Source organism: Piliocolobus tephrosceles, chromosome 2 (genome assembly GCF_002776525.5).
Source record: "Piliocolobus tephrosceles isolate RC106 chromosome 2, ASM277652v3, whole genome shotgun sequence".
Classification (NCBI taxonomy): domain Eukaryota; kingdom Metazoa; phylum Chordata; class Mammalia; order Primates; family Cercopithecidae; genus Piliocolobus; species Piliocolobus tephrosceles.
In genome coordinates, this window is record NC_045435.1 from 82,798,525 (window position 1) to 82,815,940 (window position 17,416).

The following is a 17,416-nucleotide window of genomic DNA, read 5'->3' on the forward strand; positions in this document are numbered from 1 at the left end:
ACACACACACACACACACACACACACACACACACACACACACACATACACTCTCTCTCATACTCCTAGGACAATCAGAAAAAGAAAGGGAAGTAGGAAAAACAAGATATAACATGTTGGTGATGCTTAAACCTCATCAAACTAGACTCACTTCGGGGACTAAAGGTAAAAATATACCTTCTTTCCCTAATATTAAATATATGGGGACATCTACATATATATGTGAGCTGGTGAAGGGAAGCAAAAACCTATTTATAACCATTATCTGTTATAGTCTCTGAAGTTATGGAGGAACAGCAAATCCTAAAAAGTATCTAAAATTTAGAAACTATCAGAAGCTATTTCTCAATTTACAGGCCTTCTGTCTAAAAGCTGCTGATTTCAGAAGCACTTTATTACTAATTTCCTTTTAACAACTCATGATTGGAATCCTGGTAACTCCCCTTTGGACTTGGATTTAGGCTCAAAATCTACATGTTAGCTGTCTTTACCAGCAACTCTTATACCATGGAAAACAATTTCTAAACTTCTGTGAGTTTTATTTACATTCTAACAAACAAACTCAGCCCGGGGAAATGGCTGTTAAAATACTACAGCACTTATTTTTATGTAACAAATCTTTCTGGCTCTATCAGGAACAAGAGGAATCAGACCCTCGCCTTGAAACAGCGTCCAGCTGTTTTCATGGCAGGCTGGATGGGTCCACCAGCCCTGGAAGTCTACATGCCATTCCTACCCTTTCTGCCAGAGTTCTGTAGCTTCAAATAGAAAGGAAGACAGCTAAGGGTTTGTGCTGGGCCAATTTATGGTAATACTAAAGATAAGAACAGGAAATATTATCATGGGAGAAACTCACATTGGGTTTAAGGTTATACTGAGTTACGGAAAGCATTAAAGGGATCTGATATACATTCCCTTTCTTCCCTTTAGGATCTAGTAGAGCAACCTGCCTTGATGTATAAATGATTAACTTTAGCCTGTGGCAGTCTAGGAGCCTCCTTACCTGGAAAGTGACCCTTTGGCTCTCTTAAGAATTGAATCAGGATAGCCCTGGCTTCCTGGAGTTCCTCCAAAGGGGACCACTGGGCACCCTTGGCACCAAGTCTTCAGGCAGCACTGGGGAGTGGAGGACTAAAGCCAGAAGCCAACATCATGCAGCAGCTTCCTGCAACTGAAACTAAGGCCCTCGAGGAGCAGGATGGTGAAGGCTGCTGGTAAAGACAGCGTCTGCTTCCCTTCCCAAATAACTGACTTCAGGGTTTCTTTTCCAGCCACCTCTCCAGTGGCTCTAGCTCATAAAACTCACTTATCCAAGGAAAGAACACTCCATAAACTCTCTCCCCAGGGTACTTACCCAGTAGAGCACATCTGTCCAGCCCTCCATGGTGATGCACTGAAACACAGTGAGCATAGCAAAGGCAAAGTTATCAAAGTTGGTGATGCCTCCATTCGGGCCGACCCAGCCACTCCTACATTCCGTGCCATTGGCAGTACACTGGCGTCCATTCCCTGAGAACGCACATGGAGCTGGGTCCTCTTCAGCTACGATATCTGCAAACACAGCAAACAGGCTGCACCACTCAGGACAGAAACATCAGGAAATCCAAGCCAGGGAAGGTGAGCATCCTCGTCAGAGCCTGGGACACCCTACCGCCCCATCTGTGATGCCTCAGGATTCTGCTTGTCCTTCAACGTTCCCTTCAGATGCTCCCTCCTTAGTGGAATCTGCCATTTCCTCTTGTCAGAATCCATGGCTCTTTTCCTCTGCACCTGCGCTTACAGCACCCTCCTTAGGCTTAGACAGCACAATGCTGTTGGTTTGCCTCATGTTTTTACTTTGGAGGTCTCTCATCTTGTTTGCCAGGACACATTACACAGGAAATCGGGGTGGAAAAGGAGACTGAATTCTCATCTATTCTGAACATAGCTCATACTGAGAACTGGCTCAGTAAATGTGCTGGAATATTGGGCACTTTTTTTCCTATTTTGTTTTAGATTTTCCCCAAACCATGAAAGTTGCTTTGGGGAAAACCACAAATTTTTAAAATTAAGTTAGCTACAATTCCCATTACTCACCTGAGTCAGCAAAAAAACATGTTTTGTGCATTTTTCCAATAAAAAGTTCCAATCCTATAATAGCATAGATTATGATTACAAATAATACCAAAAGGGCTATGTGAAGGAGGGGAACCATGGCTTTTATAATGGAGTTCAGGACAACTTGTAAACCTAGGAAAGACAAAAAAAAATAATAATAATAAGTTTGTGAGCCAGGAAGGCACTCCAATGACTCATATATATAATTCCTACTCATGCCTCCTTTATTTAGAACACATAGTAATAAAATTCAAAGAGGTATTTCAAAGCTTTTCATTAATATTAAGCCTGGATATGAGACAGACTGAAAAGGAACCTTCAAGATCATCTAGTCCAATTCCCTCACTAGACAGAGGGAAAAACTAAGTCCTAGGGAGGGGACTGCCCACTGTCGAAGTTCATCATTCATTTATGCATTTCTTCATCCATCTGACAAAATCTCTTAAACATCTACCATGTGGAAATCATAAGGTTTGGTGCTTTGGAGCAATATGAAGACGGTTTATGTAAAATTATATTCTAGGAGACACAGAATTAAACACAAATAACTCTACCCTGGGGTAGCACACAGATGCTATACGAATATCCAACAGTTAAAATTAATAGGCATTGGGAGCTGAAAAGGCCAAAGGGATTGTGACCAACTCAGCATTCCACTGGAGGCTATATGATCAAACAGCAAACTGTTTATCATGAATGCCATCATGAATGTAGGATGCGGGCAAACTCAGAACTGCACCTACGACCAGGTTTGCTGAGGGCAATCACTCCCTGGTGCTGCGCTCATTGTGGTTATCTACTGGGATATCTAGAGCCTATTGTTAGAAGAATGCAGTCTTGTAAGCCTGCTGTAAATCAAGCAGCTTACCGACAACCACTCCCCACTCTCCCTGTCTCCTTTACCCAATAAAATGCAAAAGGCTCTAAAGCTCAGGGCTCTTGTTCACTAGAAGCAAGGAGCCCTGTGACCCTTTCTTCCAAATGTATGCTTTTGTCTTTGTCTTTATTCCCACGTTCATCATCCTTTGTTCAGACCCCCAAGGTCCATGCAGGTAACAAATAGAGATGAACAAGGTGAAGAAAGGGCCCTGAGGCAGCTTCCCTCTGGGCACAGCCCAAAGGCCAGGTAGGGTGGATTTCCAGAGGTGGGCATGGGAGACAGGCGACTTCAGGGAAGAACAGAGTACCAAAAGCACAGAGGAGAGTAGCACAGTGTGGGCTTGACTGGTGGTTATATAGTGGAAAAAATCAGGAAAGAGAAGAAGATTGCAGCCAGGGTTGTGGGTTTTGAATCCGGGTTATGGAGCCAGACTAGACCACTGACAAAGGGCAGCTGCTTTAGAAAGACCAACAGGACAGCAGCAGGCCAGATACACAGAGAGGTAGTTCAAGAGTGCTGGAGTAGTGAGGGTGAAGATCAGGATGAGACCAGAACTCAGCAACTGAGTCAGAATGAGAGGAAGGTACCTATGGAGCACACCAGTTATTCAAGCCAGGGTCGGCAAAATCCCAGTGCCCCCAACAAAACTACGCATTTCAAAGGGAGATTCTCCAGGAATGAGGGAGGTGGGAGGGGTAGGGGAAGGGTTGAGAGTGATTTGAGCCTTGTTAAGTTTGATGTTGGTATTATATAACATTAAGGTAGACGTGTCCTGAAGCTGAAATGTGGTCTTGAGAGACAGGCACTTGAGAAACGATTTCTGGCCTTGTGAGGTAGCTCACGCCTGTAATCCCAGCAATTTGGGAGGCCGAGGTGGGTGCATCACTTGAGGTCAGGAGTTCGAGACAAGCCTGGCCAACATGATGAAACCCCATCTCTACCAAAAATACAAAAATTAGTTGGGTGTGGTGGTGTGCGCCTGTAATCCCAGCTACTCGGGAGGTTGAGGTCAGAGAATCACTTGAACCTGGGAGGCAGAGGTTGCAACTCCAGTCTAGGGGACAGAGCAAGACTTTGTCTCCAAAAAAAAAGGAAAAAAAAAAAAAGGGAGAGAGAGAAAAAAAAAATGATGATTTCCTACATTTAAAACTTTTGCTGCCATGGAGGTCTTAGCAAGGCAGGGTCTTGCTGAGTCTGAAATCCTCAGACTCAGAGACATTACTTTCAATGGCAAAAACCACAATTACTTTCACACCAACCTAATACAAGCTACCCATGGAGTTATACTCAGTGCCATAGTGTGGGTAAGGCTACCCACCAAGCGAGAGAAAAAGAGGTCATGAAAAGAAGGATGGGGGCAGCACTCAGGATTAGGATTGGGTCTGCGGGACCAAGAGAATGAGGGAGAATGAGCAGGAACCCAGAACCTGCCCTGGAGACCAGGCCTCCTGACCCTGCATTGGTGTCCCCCATCTTCTCCATGGCCCCGTGACCTCAGCACGACTGTGCTGCTCTTTTCCTTCTTACCTTCTCCTTCCCTGTCCTTCCCTGTTGTCTCTCTACCTTCAAACTTTCCCTCTTCTGCTATCACCTCACTTTCCCAATACATATTCAGGAAAGAAAGAATGCAAGAAGCTGAGATGCTTACATCAGAAACCAGAATACAGCAAACAAAGAGAAGACTTAGCAATAATGACAAACCTTTACCGCGATAAGCAGCACAGGAGGAGGCAGAGGAGAGGATGGTGAGGGAAAAGCAGTAAGAGGATTTCAGACTCAGCACGACCCTGACTTGCTATAACCTCTATTACAACTAAAACCGTGGGTGCTACACCTTTGGATATGTAAATGTCCACATGGTTTTTTCAAAAATGATCAATTAGGATGATTTTCAATATTTTTTTCCTCCTACAAGGAACACATGGAAGGGAAAAGACAACACCTGTTCCAATCCCCATGGCCAGGTTTCTATTGTTGTTTTGGTTTTTTTGAGACACCAGTGGGCCATGCAAAATCAACCCCCAGCAGTTAGCTCTTCTAAATTCCATGGCAGTAAGCTTTGCGAATATTTTTTACATTTAGAGTAACTACTGTATTTCAGATTGGTCACATTTTAGGAGATGATAAAGTTGTATCCGACTGTGAATATGTATACTTTATTGCATTCAGCTCCTTTGTACATACTCAACATGTATGGTAGATCTCAGTGGATCTCAAGGGACTCTAGTCAAGGAGGCAGAAGTGGGAAGAACACCGGGTCAGGAATGTGGCGATCGTGAGTCTGGTTCTGTCTGGCTACTCACTAGCTGTGAGAACTTACACAAGTCACTACCTCCAACAGACCTCAGTTTCCTTGTCTAAAAGATGCAGGTAGACCAGATGATCTTTAGGATTCTTTTCCACTTTGATAGTCTTGAACTTTGATAAATGTTTCCCTGTCCAACACAGAAGGACAGGGAAAGAGAAGGGAAGAAGTTAAACAGTGAGCACCACAGTAGTGCTGAGGTTGCCGGGCCGTGGAGAGAATGGGGGACGTCAACACAGGGGTCAGGAGGCCTGGTCTCCAGGGCAGGTTCTGGGTTCCCGCCCATTCTCCCTCAGTCTCTTAATGTGGGTGGTTAAGAACTCCACAAATGCCTGATTCACCACCTTGTGAAATAAATTTATGTTTCAATGAATGAATATATATTTCCATACACACATATATGCAAAATTATGTCTTACAGAACAGTCTGGATTCTCTTTAGCAGGGACTAAACAATTCCAAGATAAGTGTAAACAGTCAAACATTCCTGGACGTTTTTAACAACTTCGGGTACTAGAGAAGTGATCAGCAGGCCACGGCTGCCAACCAGCATTAGGAACAGCACATCCAACAACCTCTGATCCCTTCCTTCAAAAGCCTGTTTGAGTTTGATGAGAGACTGGGATGTTCCCTACCCAGATGGTTAAAAATATAAGCTCAAAAGTCCTCATACAAGACTCAGACTCACATTTTTCCCCGCTGACCTGCGGGAGAGTTAAATGCAAATCTCCCTATCAAATTTCAAACAGTGATGTCTGTTGGGGAAAGGAAGAAATACAGTTTAAAACGAATTCTCAAGAATATCTAGGAGCACTGCACTAGGTGATTAGTAAAAATCTCATTAGCCAAGGAAGCAAACACAACGCTATGTGAGTTCTTGGATTTTTCACTGGCTAGAGGCTCGCACGCACACACAGGCACAGCCGCCGCCCGCAAAGTCTGCATGCAACACATACCATAGACAGGCTGTCCTGTTATTTGCTCTTTGGGGGAAAAAGCTGTCGTGGTTACTTTGAAATTAGATTAAGCTATAACAACTAAATCTGGAAGAACATGTTTGCTCACTGAACTTCTCATTTAATCGTGTTACACTTAACAGAGCCAGTCATTTCCAAGGTATTTCTGTTTTTCTCAATTGATTCCACACAGTTCTGTGGTTTTGACTTGTGATCTTTTTCAATGAAAATAAATGAACCATCTGGAAAAACAAGTACACATAAAACACTACTTCCTACATTTTAAAATGTTAAATTTGGAAATTTTTTTTTTCCAGAGGATTTTTGGTGCATTCTAAGTGCCAACAAATTTAATAAAAATTTCATGAAGAACTTCTGGGGAGGCAAAAAATGTGATCTGTGTTCTTCTGATGGCTTTATGAGTTGTGAAAAACAGGCACACCCTGCAATCCCGTATTCCTGCTCAGAGACACCAGCCCTCAGAAAGGTGTTAGGACTTCTATCCATGGGAGTGCCCAAAACAGGAGTCCTATCAGGGGCAGAGCTCAGTAAGGCAACCCCAACCGCCTTATGGAAGGATAAGAGGCTGCAGCTGTTGGCCAGGGCACAGACAGGGCATCTGTTCCAACTCAGGTATGATTTAACCTGGCTTGGAGGCCTGGAGCCAGAAGCACACTGGGGCCTGGCACCGAGTGGTATGATAGGGCCTAGTGGCTAAAACTCTCTCTCTCTCACTCACTGAGAGCCTCTGTGCTCCAGACATCCATTAGGGGCTCTCCCTCCATTATCTCATTCTGTTCTCACAACAGCCTTCAAGGCACGTGCTCCTGTGCCCTGTATCCAGGTGAGACAACTGAAGCGTTCATCCCTTCCCCCAGAGCTGGGTAGCACAGTTCCTGATAGTAGAGGAGCTAATCAGAGTTTCCAGGAGTCCATCTCTCTGGTGCTCCCCACTTGGGGGGGAAAAAAAAAGGCAGGCAGCCGAGTCCTCCAACACCCTCATCCACAAACACACTACTTTCAGAGGGTCAAGCCTGGGAGTGGAGGAGTGGATGGCAGCATGTTGCCAGAGAGGAAAAACAGACCGGAATTAAAGGCCTGAACCCAAGGTCTCACCCCAATGCCTTGTCTTTCTGCAAGAGAAGATTCTCTCGTCCACAAAATCAGAATGACAATAACTGCCACCTGTCCCCCTCTCGGGGCTGTCAGAGGGATCCAACGTGACAGTGCAAGCCAGAGTGTCCTGTCAACTGTGAAGGAGGCCACAGTCATCCGCTGACCCCTGGCTGGCACAGAGCAACTCACCTCGAAGCACCAGTCAATGATTCTGAGACCCACCTGGAAGGAAAAACCAGCACACTCCTGACTCTAGGAAACAATAAGTGCTTACTGGGCACTCCTGACACTAGTCGAAGTGGTCGCAACACTCGAAAGGCACGGAGGGCTTTGACATCAAAGCCTCCAGATTTGCCGCTAGAGTGGTTCCCGCCTTCTGTTTCTTTGGTTAATTGTTCCAAAATTACACTAAACAATCTGAAAGAAGAGAAGGAGAAAGAAATGTTAGAGTCTGTCACCCCAGGGAAGCGAAACAGGATGATAATCGTAGTTATTTCTGAACAAGGGCTAATTCTGTATGGCTGCTGCTTAAATCAAAGGAAGACAAAGACGAGAACTGGGCTGTGGAATTGGAATACAGATGACTCCAACTCCAGAATGACTGGGACAGGGATTAACCTCATCTGTTTTTATCGCAATGGAGCAGCAGAGAGCAAGTGTGTTCCCAAAGAAGAGGGGACTCCCTGGGAACACAATGATGACAAGTGGAACTGCTGCAAACTGAAATGACCACGGTCATGTTGGTGGCTACCATTCATGAGCACACGCTATGTGCTAAGCACTGCACATACATTGTCGCATTAATTCTCACAAAATGTTACGCAGTAGGAATTACGAACACCATGTTACACATGAGAAAAACTCGATAGGAATAAGTAGCTTGTCTAAGGTCACACAACCAGCAGCAACACATGTAAAGGTAGGCCTGTGGACCCCACTAGAACGTAGGTTCTGTAACAGCAAGGAGTTTTAGTCTGCTCTGCTCATTTGTGCACGTGGTCTATTCTAGTCTAGTGCCTATTACAATATCTGACACATAGGAAGTACTCCAAAAATATCTGATGAATCAATCAATGCATGACTTCAAAGTCTCACATCTTAATACGTCATACGTAGTCAATGTAGTCACTAACACACACACCCCAACCTTCACCTTCATAGGGATATTTGGAGGATGTAAATCACAGATACTAAGGAGCTGTGCAAAGGCTAAAGGCAGTTATCTAAGGTAAGGTATTAATATCATCATTCTCTCTTTTGAAATGTGAATAATATTGTACCTGGCAGCCACAATAAATTATGTCCTAGTCTTAGAAGGTTCAGATAAAGCTATTTTCAGGCAATCTGCTCATTTAACAGTTACTTTTCCTCTTTTAAATAAATATTCTTTGGAATTATTGCTCGTTTTTCAGAGTAAGTATAAAATTTGCCCATTTCAAACAGTATCAACTCTGGCCAATCAGATTGTGGGAATGACTGGCCCAGCAACAAAGAAAAGGTCTCCAGAGTTTAATGAGCAGACAAAGCAGAAACTGCCCCCACTGGCATGCCTCTGGACTGCCAAGACACTAAGTCCATAGAACATAGGGTGGTCTGATTGCAGCCCAGACTGGGTATAGTTGTGTAGTGCTGAGGCATCTATAGATCAATCCTTTGTTTTAGTAACAGTATAGCAATTAGTAACAAACCCAGCCAGGAGGGAAAACAAGCCCGGTCTCCACCTCTACAAAGCTTCAGATGGTGAGCTCTCCCTAGTTATGACTGAGGAAACAGATCAGATTTATGACAGGCTTCTCTCTCTTCAGCATAGTTTTTAAAAATTACTGTAAATCCCTGCAGCAAGGCTAAAGTGAAAAGTCTCTCCTCCAAAACAAATTCATAGCTTCAGAAAAAGAAAGAAAGAAAACCTCAAACTCTTCTGAAAAGTGCAAGCCACAGGAATTTTCATCCCAAAGGGTTAGCAAAGTAATTTATGCAGGTAGTGACTGAAGACTGCTTTCAAGTATCCGTGTTTTGCAACATATACTTCACGGTCCCTTTATTCCTTGTTCTTGAGCAATGTCCTTGAAAACACATGAAAAATGTCTCTCTCTTATTACCAAAGAGCCCAAGTCAGAGAGAGAAGCAGGCTGTGTTCCCAGGCAGTGCAGGGCTGCAAGGGGCCGGGGCTGGTTTCCATTCCTAAGAGTTATGAGATTATTAGGGAAGTCCCTCTCCTTCTCTGGGCCTCAGTTCTCCTCTCTGTAAAATGACAAAACTGGATTTAACGACTCAGAGAATGACGTTTCCACTCTACTATTCCGTGATTCTGTTCCTCACTACCACGCCTCTCAAAAAAACGTACCATGGGCCTGAAGAGATAAGGACAGGATGAGAAAGGAGTAACTGACTCTAGATTGTTACTAAAAGTTTACCCCAGGGTGGGAGAAAAAAGACAAGAAGCTGTCTGAACTGACTAAAGTCAGAAGCACCAGAATGAGGAGTCGTGTTCTTAAAAAAGCTTCAGCGACAGAGCCTGAATGCTTGAAATATATCTTTATTGAAAATTTAGAGGCATGGGACAAAAGCTGGCTTAGATCAAACTTTTCTCTAAAGGAATAACTTCAGCTCTGGCAGACACACTGAGTCCTCCTGTGGTCACATTAACAGTTAATATTTTAGAAATATCAATTACTTTCTTAACGTCTTGGTTATTGGGAATCTTGACAAAAGCAATAGGTCACTGCTGACTTGGAATGGAAAATCCATTGGATTGAGATACAGACTGCAGTTGGAAACTTTAGTGAGTAGGAATGATTCAAATGAAGACATCATAATTCTTCTTTTTCTTTTTTAAAACCTTTCTTCCGCTCTTTGACTCCAATTTCGTGCATATTTTAGATAAAAAATAATCTGATGTTCTGAAGTTTTTCTAAGAGTCCAGTTCTGCTTCAGTTTCCTAGATTTTTTTTTTTTGCTTTTTAAATCACTTTATATTGCAGTTTGATTTATCTATAATAAAACACACTCATTTAAAGTGTATGATGAGTTTTGAAAAATGCATAAGCCTAAGTAACAAACACCACGATCAAGATAGAGAAGATTTCAACATTTCAAATGATTCTCTTGTGCCCCCTGCACAGCCTCGTGCAGAGCTTCCCTCGAAGCTCAGCCTTGAGTATCCAGTGATTGGCTGTTTATTGCTAGAGTTTTGTTTTGTTTTGTTTTTCCTAGAACCCATATAAATGGAATCACATAGTATATTCTCCCAGCTCATCTTCTTTTGCTCAGCATAATGTTTTTGACATTCATCTGCATTGTTTTATCAGCAGTTCATTTCTTTTTGTTGTTCTGTAATATCCCATTATACAAATACACCACAATGAGTTTATCCATTCATCCGTTGAGGGATATATGGGTTGTTTCCAGTTTTGCTCTATTATGAATAAAGTTTTTTTGTGGACATATGTTTTCATTTTTCTTGGATAAATACCTAAGAGTAGAACTGGTAATATGGTCATATGGTAAGTCTATGTTTAACACTGTAAGAAATGGGCACATTTTTTCCAAAGTAATTATACCATTTTCCATTTCTACAAGTAGTGTATGAGAGTTCCAGTTGTTCCATATTTTGGTTAAGACTTGGTATTTTCAGTCTTTTTACATTTAGTAATACTAGTGGGTATGCAGTACTGTCACTGTAATTTTAATTTGCATTTCTCTAATTACTAACAATGTTGAGCATCTTTTCAGATGTTTGTTGATGATCCACGTATCTTCTTTTGTGAAGATCTGTTCAAATCTTTTACCTACTTGCTTATTGGGTTGTCTTCTTACTACTGGATTGTAAGAGTTCTTTATATATTCTGAATACAAGTGTTTTGTCAGATGTATGTATTAGTGAATATTTTCCCAATCTGTGCCTTGCTTTTTCATTGTCTTCACACTGTCTTTTGAAGAAAAGTTTTAAATTTTGATAAAGTCAACATTTTCAATTACTCTTTCATGACTGGAGCTTTTTGTATCCTGAGAAATCTCTGCCTACACTGAGGTCATAAAGATTTTATCCAATATTTTCTACTAGAAATTTCATGGTTTTACACTGCTCAAAGAAATCAGAGATGACACAAACAAATGGAAAAACATACCATGTTCACAAATAGGAAGACTCAGTATCAGTTAGTCATACTGCCCAAAACAACTTACAGATTCAATGCTATTCCTATCAAACTACCAATTGACATTATTCACATAACTAGAAAAAAACAATTTTAAAATTCATATGGAACAAAAAAGGAGCCTGGTTGGCCAAGGCAATCCTAAACAAAACAACAAAGTTAGAAGGGTCACATTATCCAACTTCAAATTATACTACAGGGCTACAGTAACCAGAACAACATGGTGCTCATACAAAAACAGACACATAGACCAACAGAACATAGTAGAGAGCCCAGAAATAAGGTCACACACCTACAACCATCTGATCTTCGACAAAGGTGATCAAAAAAAAGCAATGGGGAAAGGACTCCCCATTCAATAAACCATGCTGGGATAACTGCCAAGCCATATGCACAAGATTGAAACTGGACCTCTTTCTTATATATACAAAAATCAGCTCAGATGGATTAAAGACTTAAATGTAAAACCCAAAACTATAAAAAACCCTGGAAGACAACCTAGGCAATGCCATTCCGGACATAGGAATGGGCAAGGATTTCATGATGAAGATGCCAAAAGCAATCACAACAAAAGCAAAACCTGACATATGGGGCCTAATTAAACTTAAGAGCTTCTGCACAACAAAAGAAACAGGGTAAAGAGACAACCTACAGAATGAGAAAAAAAATTGGCAAATTATGCATCTGACAAAGGTCTAATATCCCAACATCTATAAGGAACTCAAACAACTTCACAAGAAAAAAGAAAAATCCCATTAAAAAGCAAAGGACACAAAGAGATACTATTCAAAAGACATACATGTGGTCAAGAAGCATATGAAAAAAGTTCCGTATTACTGATCATCAGATAAGTGCAAATCAAAACCACAATGAGATACCATTTCATACCAGTTAAAATGGCTACTCTTAAAAAGTCAGAAAATAACAGATGCTGGTGAGGTTGCAGAGGAAAAGGAATGCTTATACACTGTTAGTGGGAGTATAAATTAGTTCAACCATTGTAGAAAGCAGTGTGGCAATTCCTCAAAGAGCTAACAACAGAACTACCATTTGACCCAGAAATCCCATTACTTGGTGTACACCCAGAGAAAAGTAAACCATTCTACCATAAAGACACATGCATGTGAATGTTCATTGTGGCACTATTCACAATAGCAAAGACATGGAATCAACCTACATGCCCATCAATACAGACTGGATAAGGAAAATGTGAACAACTACACCAAGGAATACTATGCAGTCATAAAAAAGAACAAGATCATTTCTTTTGTGGGCACATGGATGGAGCTGGAAGCCATTATCCTTAGCAAACTAATGCTGGAACAAAAAAACAAATACTACATGTTCTCACTTACAAGTGGGAGCTAAATGATGAGAGCATATGGACACAAAAGCCATTATCCTTTCTTTGTGATGATGATTTTACTAAGGATTTACCTAGGTTTAAATCTAGCAACTTGCCATTTGTTTTCTATTTGTCCTGTCCTTTATTCCTTTTTTCTTCTTCCCTGCCTGTTTTGGATTGAGGGTTTTAAAAAATTTCATTTAATCTCTACTATAGGCTTATTAGATATACCTGGGATTTTTTTTTTTTTTTTAGTGGCTTCTCTAAGGCAAGGGTCAATAAATATTTTCTATAAAGTGCCAAATAGTAAATATTTTAGAATCTGCAGGCCATAGGGTTTGTCACAACTACCCAACTTTGCCATTATGACACCAAATAGCCATAGACATGACTGAATGTGGCTGAATTACAATGAAACTTTTTTGCCAAAGCAGGCAGTCAATAAAATACTTCGTCAATGGTGGGGGGAAAAAAGGCTCAAACTAGATTTGGTCTACAGGTTGTAGTTCATCAATCTATATTCTAGGGTTTACAATATACATCTTGAAGGTATTACAGTCTATCTTCAGATAACATTTAATCATTCCAACTACTGTATATGACAAGACCATATGGCTATTTCCCTGTTCCTGTCCTTCATGCTACCATTGTCATGTACTTTATTTCTATAGAAGATATAGGCACAACAATACATTGTTATTATTTTTGCTTTAAATAATTACCTTTAAAGAAATTTTTAAGTGAGGGGGAAAATGTATATGTACCCACATATTTACCCTTTCTGGCACTCTTCATTCTTTCTGTGTAGATCCACTTTTCTACCTCATGTCATTTTCCTTCAGCCCTGAGGAACTGTCTTTAACACTGACTGAGGTACAGGTCTATTAGTCATTAATTCTGAAACTCTGGAATGTCTGAAAAAGTTTTTATTTTGACTTCAACTCTGAAAGACATTTTACTGAGTGAGAATCCTAGGCTGACATTTTCCTCCAGTACTTTAAAGATGTCTCTCTATTGTCTTGGCTTGCAGAGTTGTTGACAAATAGTCTGAGATTTTTTTCTCTGTTTTAAGGTTTTCTCCTTATCTTTGGTTTTTAACAATTTGATTACAATTATGATGTGCCTTGATGTGGCTTTCTTCATGTTTATTTTGCTCAGGGTTTGCTGAGCTTCTTTTGAGTTTAGTTTTTCATCACATTTGGAAAATCTGGAGCTGTTTCTTCAAATATTTTTTTCTGTCTCTTCTTTCTCTCCTCTCCTTCTGAGATCCCAAATATACACATGTTAGACCACTTGATATTCCCCCACAGGTCACAGAGGTGGTATTCATTTTCTTCTCAATCATTATTCTTCATGTTATTGCTATATGTTCAAATTCCCTGATATTTTTTCCTTCTATAGTGTCTAAGCTGAGGTTAAGCTAATCCAGAGAATGTTTCGTTTTGGATATATTTTTCATCTCTTAAAGTTCCATTTTTCTAATATTGTCCCATCTTTCCTTACTATAATCATGTATCCCTTTAAGTCCATAAATATACGTATAATAGTAGTTTTTACAGTTTTGTGAAGTCCTTCTCTAATTCCATCACCTCTGTCATTTCAGGATCTGTTTCTACTGATGGAGTTTCCTCCTGGTTATGGGTTACATTCCTTCATATGTTCCGTGTCTGGATTTTGTTGTCTTCCTTTAAACAATGTTGAGTTGTCTTCTGGCAGGCAGTTCAGTTAGCATATCAGTTTGCTTTTCTTTTTTTCTGAAACAGAGTCTCACCCTGTCACCCAGGTTGGAGTGCAGTGGCACAATTTTGGCTCACTGCAACCTCTGCCTCCCAGGTTTAAGCAATTCTCCTTCCTCAGCCTCCCATGTAGCTGGGATTACAGGCACACACCACCACACCCAGATAATTTTTGCATTTTTAGTAGAGATGGGGTTTCACCATGCTGGTCACAGCTGGTCTTGAACTCCCCACCTCAGGTGATCCACCCACCTCAGCCTCCCAAGGTGCTGGGATTACAAGCATGAGCCACCATGCCCGGCCTAGTTTGCTTCTTTTCAGACTTCTTTTCAAACATTGTAAGCAAGGGTTTCAGGTAGTCTCTGTACTCTAGAGCAACGATTGGCAAACTTTTTCTGTAAAGGGCCAGATAGTAAATATTTAAATATCTTAGGTTTTGTGGACCTAAACTACTCAAACTGAACTATGTAAACAAATGAGCATGGCCATGTTACAATAAAACTTTATTTATAAAAATAGGTGGCAGGCTAGATGGGCTAGGAGTTGGCCCATTGGCCACAGTTTGCCAGCCCCTGCTCTAGAACCAGTTTAGCACTACTACTAATGGCCCTGTGGGGTCTCTACCGACAGTCCAGGGTGTTCAATAAGGTCTTTCCACCCTAATTAGTCAGAATTTGAATGCCTTCCAGTCCTTTGTGAGCCCTGGTTATTATTCATTTTACAGCTCCCTGATCTTTCTCTTTTCCCTAGTAGTGGTCTTTCTTGGCCTCATGGACTCACAACTCCGTGTAGGTGTAGCTTAGCCCTCAGCCAAAACTAAAGAGGACTCTAAGGCATATTTATGAAGCTCTTTCTCTAAATAGCTCCCTCCCTTCCCATATTCTGCCTCCCCAAACTCTCCTCTCTGTCTCCTTAACTCAGTAAGACCACCATGCTCCACTTGGTTCCCTGTCCTTGTGCTGTGCTGTAGTGTGAAAAATGTCTCCAGGCAGAAATCTGAGGTGATCATAGCATGGTGATGAAAGAAATGGGGCTAAGCATCTCCATTCCCAGCTGAACAAAAAGTCCAGTGGCAGAAGAGGCACAGCGAGATTATCCCAGAACCAACATACCTGCAAGGCTCCCGCCTGCCATTCCTTGACAGAGTCCACCAAATACAGGAAAGTATGGCACATATCTGCCACCTGTTCATTTTGGTGCACTTCTTTTGCAATGATGCCTTAAATGCCAATGTGCTGTGGGGGGTTTTGCAAAAGCTAACTTGTTTCCCACAAGTCTAACTGTCCCACCAGGCAATCAGGATCTCATATTAACTTCCTAGGTTGAAAGGACCTAGGAAGGCCCACAACCAATTCCACTCTCCCAATACCCAGCAGAATTCGTCTCCAATGAAAAGGCAGAAGATTCATGATAAAAGGATAATCCACAAGAAAAATCACCTTGCTCAACTGCAAAAGGCAGTTCACTGAAGTCATGAAGATGAAAACAGAGAGGCTATTTAAAAACCTCTCTTTACAGAAACATAATTTTAGGCGCAACTCACTTTACAGCTAGCATAACTAAGACTGGGAAAAAGGATATATCTTATCTTCCTACATGGGTATTTGGTCCAAAGACCCAGCATTCCTGTAACGTGGATTAATTTTTCTCTTCCTGGCAGCATTTCCAGGTGTGGAAGGACTAAAATAACCCAGGCCACTATTTTTTATTTTAACATTCTCCTTTAACTAAAACTACTGATATCTTCTTCCTGCAACAGGATTTTGGTGGAACACCTGCTTCTCTGCATTTTCTAGCTCATTTCATTTTATGCCAGATACATGACATTATCCAGACACTTGTTTCGTTATTTAAAATGGAATTGTAGTATGCCAGAGTTTCTCCCACAAGTCAGCAAAAAAAAAAAAAAAAAAAAAAGAAGAAGAAAGAAAATTAATAGCTTTGCTCAAGGGATGTTAAATAGCAGAGTACCTCACTGCTATGAAGGTTTTATTACTTTTTACTTTTTTTAACTTAACATTGGCACTAAGTATTAAAAGCTCTACTCACTTGACTCTAATCACCAACAGGATTGGTCTATTTCTGGAGATCCAAGACCCTGTTAGGTAAAGCCTCTCACATTAGGAGCTTACACTCCTATCTATAACATGTTACTAAAAAGGGGAGTAACAACAAGAGAATTTCAAACTAGTCTCTGCCCAGAGATTGACAGCAGCATCATCAGCCTTAAAAGAACTCCTGAGAGGTTCTGGTGCAACAGCTGGCATAAAAGAGCAAGAACATTCCCTAAAAAGACTGTTTTGTTACCGTCCCCCCAACCTCCACCTCCCATTTTCCATTTTCCAAATCAACATTTCCCCAAAGTAAAAGGGACTTACCCTACTATTACTATAACAAAATCCAGTAAATTCCATCCATTCCTAACATAAGCATTAGGATGTAGCAATAATCCATACGCTATAATCTTCAAAAATGTCTCGACTGTAAAAATAATCAGGAAGGCATATTCTACTTTTTCCTGTGAAGTAAAACAAAGAAACATACCAAAAAAGTAGGGGCAGGGGAGGAAGAGGAGACAGAAAAAGGAAGAGAGATTAGAATCAACATCTTAGACATATAAGCATTTTCCTCCAAGCAAAGTTTTATTATGAGAAATGGAACAATTATACTGCCCCTGGGCCAGGAAGGCATTTACATTCTAACACTGAATTTCTCATAAGCAACTACGTGTGCAACACTTTTCGTTCCAGGCTGCATGACTGCATTTTGCCACCTGCCCCAGTGCGTGTGTGATGAGTCTGCTTAGGACATAACGGGCATGTTTG

The 17,416-nt window shown here is 41.2% G+C and overlaps 1 protein-coding gene across 4 annotated transcripts in view; it reads right to left on the reverse strand.

Moving 5' to 3' along the window:
• Window positions 1-17,416, reverse strand: part of CACNA1D (calcium voltage-gated channel subunit alpha1 D) — a 333,155-nt gene that overhangs the window by 155,701 nt on the left and 160,038 nt on the right. For all 4 annotated transcript variants that reach the window (XM_023189554.2, XM_023189557.2, XM_023189555.2 and 1 more), the window contains exons 4-7: window positions 16,970-17,109; window positions 7,628-7,770; window positions 2,076-2,228; window positions 1,354-1,550 (exon numbers count right to left, since the gene is read on the reverse strand). In XM_023189554.2, the coding sequence (XP_023045322.1) occupies window positions 1,354-1,550; window positions 2,076-2,228; window positions 7,628-7,770; window positions 16,970-17,109 (633 nt within the window). The remainder of the gene's footprint in view (window positions 1-1,353; window positions 1,551-2,075; window positions 2,229-7,627; window positions 7,771-16,969; window positions 17,110-17,416) is intronic.